The 2,099-nt window shown below is 39.3% G+C and overlaps 1 protein-coding gene across 1 annotated transcript in view; it reads left to right on the top strand.

The window, feature by feature from the left end:
* The window catches only part of FBXO11 (F-box protein 11), a 44,261-nt gene that overhangs the window by 30,721 nt on the left and 11,441 nt on the right, over positions 1-2,099 (top strand). Inside the window, exons 14-15 of the mRNA XM_006839432.1 lie at positions 412-534; positions 615-700. Of these exons, the coding sequence (XP_006839495.1) occupies positions 412-534; positions 615-700 (209 nt within the window). The remainder of the gene's footprint in view (positions 1-411; positions 535-614; positions 701-2,099) is intronic.

The raw sequence follows: 2,099 nt of genomic DNA, 5'->3' as shown, positions 1-2,099 counted from the left end.
GGAGGTACGCAGACAGCAAGGGACCAATGAACAGATACCAAAAGAAAAGAATGTCCACACCTTTATCTCAGCGGTTCTGCCAGGCATCTGTGGCCGCTCCGATCCTTTTCCCACGTGGTCTCACCCAAGATGGCGGCTCCTGGAGCAGCTGAGCGTCCTGGACTAGAAAGCAATGGATTTCTTGCTTTTGCCACAGATTTCCCCAGCTGTGAGCCTTCCAACCTTCTAAGTATCCCTTTATATGTGGTTCAGAGTTCTGGGACCATCCCCTAAACCTGCTGGTCGGGTATTCTGTGTTGTTGTTGGCGGAGCTCTCTGCTATACGTCCACCTGATCCGCCATCTTGTTTGTTCCTCAAAAAACTACATGTTTATTAAGGAAATATTGTAACTAATGTTAACTTTTATTTAGCATGAAAAAGGACAAGGAGTAATAGAAGAGAATGAAGTCTACAGTAATACTTTGGCAGGAGTCTGGGTGACAACCGGCAGCACTCCAGTTCTGAGAAGAAACAGGATACACAGTGGCAAGCAGGTAGGATTATTTTGAACTCTTGGATGGGAAGTAGATTGTTTTTTAAACAATTTTATGTTAATTTTTTTTTTTTTTTTTAGGTTGGTGTTTATTTTTATGACAATGGACATGGCGTGCTAGAGGACAATGATATATATAATCATATGTATTCAGGGGTTCAGATAAGGTAAATATTTTTACATTTGGCTTTCTTTGGGGAGGAAGTGGGATATAAGTACGTACAAGACAGTTTTCTCTTGTTTAATGCTCAACCTTTATATTCCTCCTTTTGTGTATATATAGTCACAATCTTAATTGTCAGTCTTATTGTAAATTGTCAGCCTATAGCTTTCCTTAAACTAGCTGAGGACAGCAGTGGAACATATGCTATAAGAGCTTATTTGCACTCTTGAGCCTTTGATGCACTGTGAGAGTCAGATCAGCTGTCAGTGTGCTCCTTGGTACTGGGAGAGTGGATCCTGACTGTTCCTTATTGTTCTGTAAGGTATCACTGAGTCAGTTCCAACTCCTGCCATGTTTATGGGACAGACTAGCACTACCCCCAAAGAGTTTTCTAAACTGTTATCACAAAGTCTTTTCTCTCACAGAGCTGCTTGGTGGGTTTGAACCACTGGTCTTTGATTTTGCAGCTGAGTGCTTAACCATTGTGCCACCCTTGACTTGTAATTGAAACCAAAGCAAACCCATTACTATGGAGTCAGTTCCAACTCATGGCAATCCTGTAGACAGAGTAGAACTGCCCCAAAGGGTTTCCAAAATTGTGTTTCCAGAAGTAGACCACAACATCTTTATCCTGTAGAGTAGCTGGTGAGTTCAAATTACACACCTTACAGTTAGAAGCCAAGTGCTTAATAACTGCACCACCTATAAGGAGGAATTCCTCTGTAAGGTGAAATCTGTGGTTTCTCAAAAAGTTATATGCAAAGGCTCTTCAAAAAGTTCATGGAAAACAAATTAAAAGATAGTGAAATTTTGAAGCCCCCCCTTTTTATAAACTTACACTAATTTTTTATAATACATCTGAAGGATAAGACTACCAGTTTGAAAGTATAACATGAATCTTGCTCAAATTGAAGTAAGAGCAAATATCAGATTTATGGTGAAGCTTGGGTAGAAGAATGATGAAATCATTGATGTTTTATGAAAAGTTTATGGGAACGATGCCACAAAGAAATCTGCAGTTTATGGATAGCTCATTTTAAGAAGAGGCATAATGGTATTGAAAGTGAAGCCCGCAGCAGCAGACCATCCACATTAAGTAATCTTGTTTGTGCCCTAATTTAAAAAGCAGAAACCATAACCAACACCATAGACATCTCAGTGAGTTCAGCTTACACAATTTTGAGTGAAAAATTAAATTTGATCAAACTTTCTGCTTGATGGATGCTAAAATGGCTGTTCCCAAATTGGCAGCAAACAAAAACAGAGCTTCCAATGGAAATTTTAAACAAGTGGGATCTAGATCCTGAAGCATTTCTTAAAAGGAATTGTAACAGGAGATGACACATGGCTTTACCAGTGCAATCCTTCTTCAGATGTTTTTATCCTTTTTTGTGTTTGTTCTT

Source organism: Chrysochloris asiatica, unplaced genomic scaffold, assembly GCF_000296735.1.
Source record: "Chrysochloris asiatica unplaced genomic scaffold, ChrAsi1.0 scaffold00024, whole genome shotgun sequence".
Lineage (NCBI taxonomy): Eukaryota > Metazoa > Chordata > Mammalia > Afrosoricida > Chrysochloridae > Chrysochloris > Chrysochloris asiatica.
Note: the sequence above shows the minus strand (reverse complement) of the source record. Positions and strands in the feature narration are given on the sequence as shown.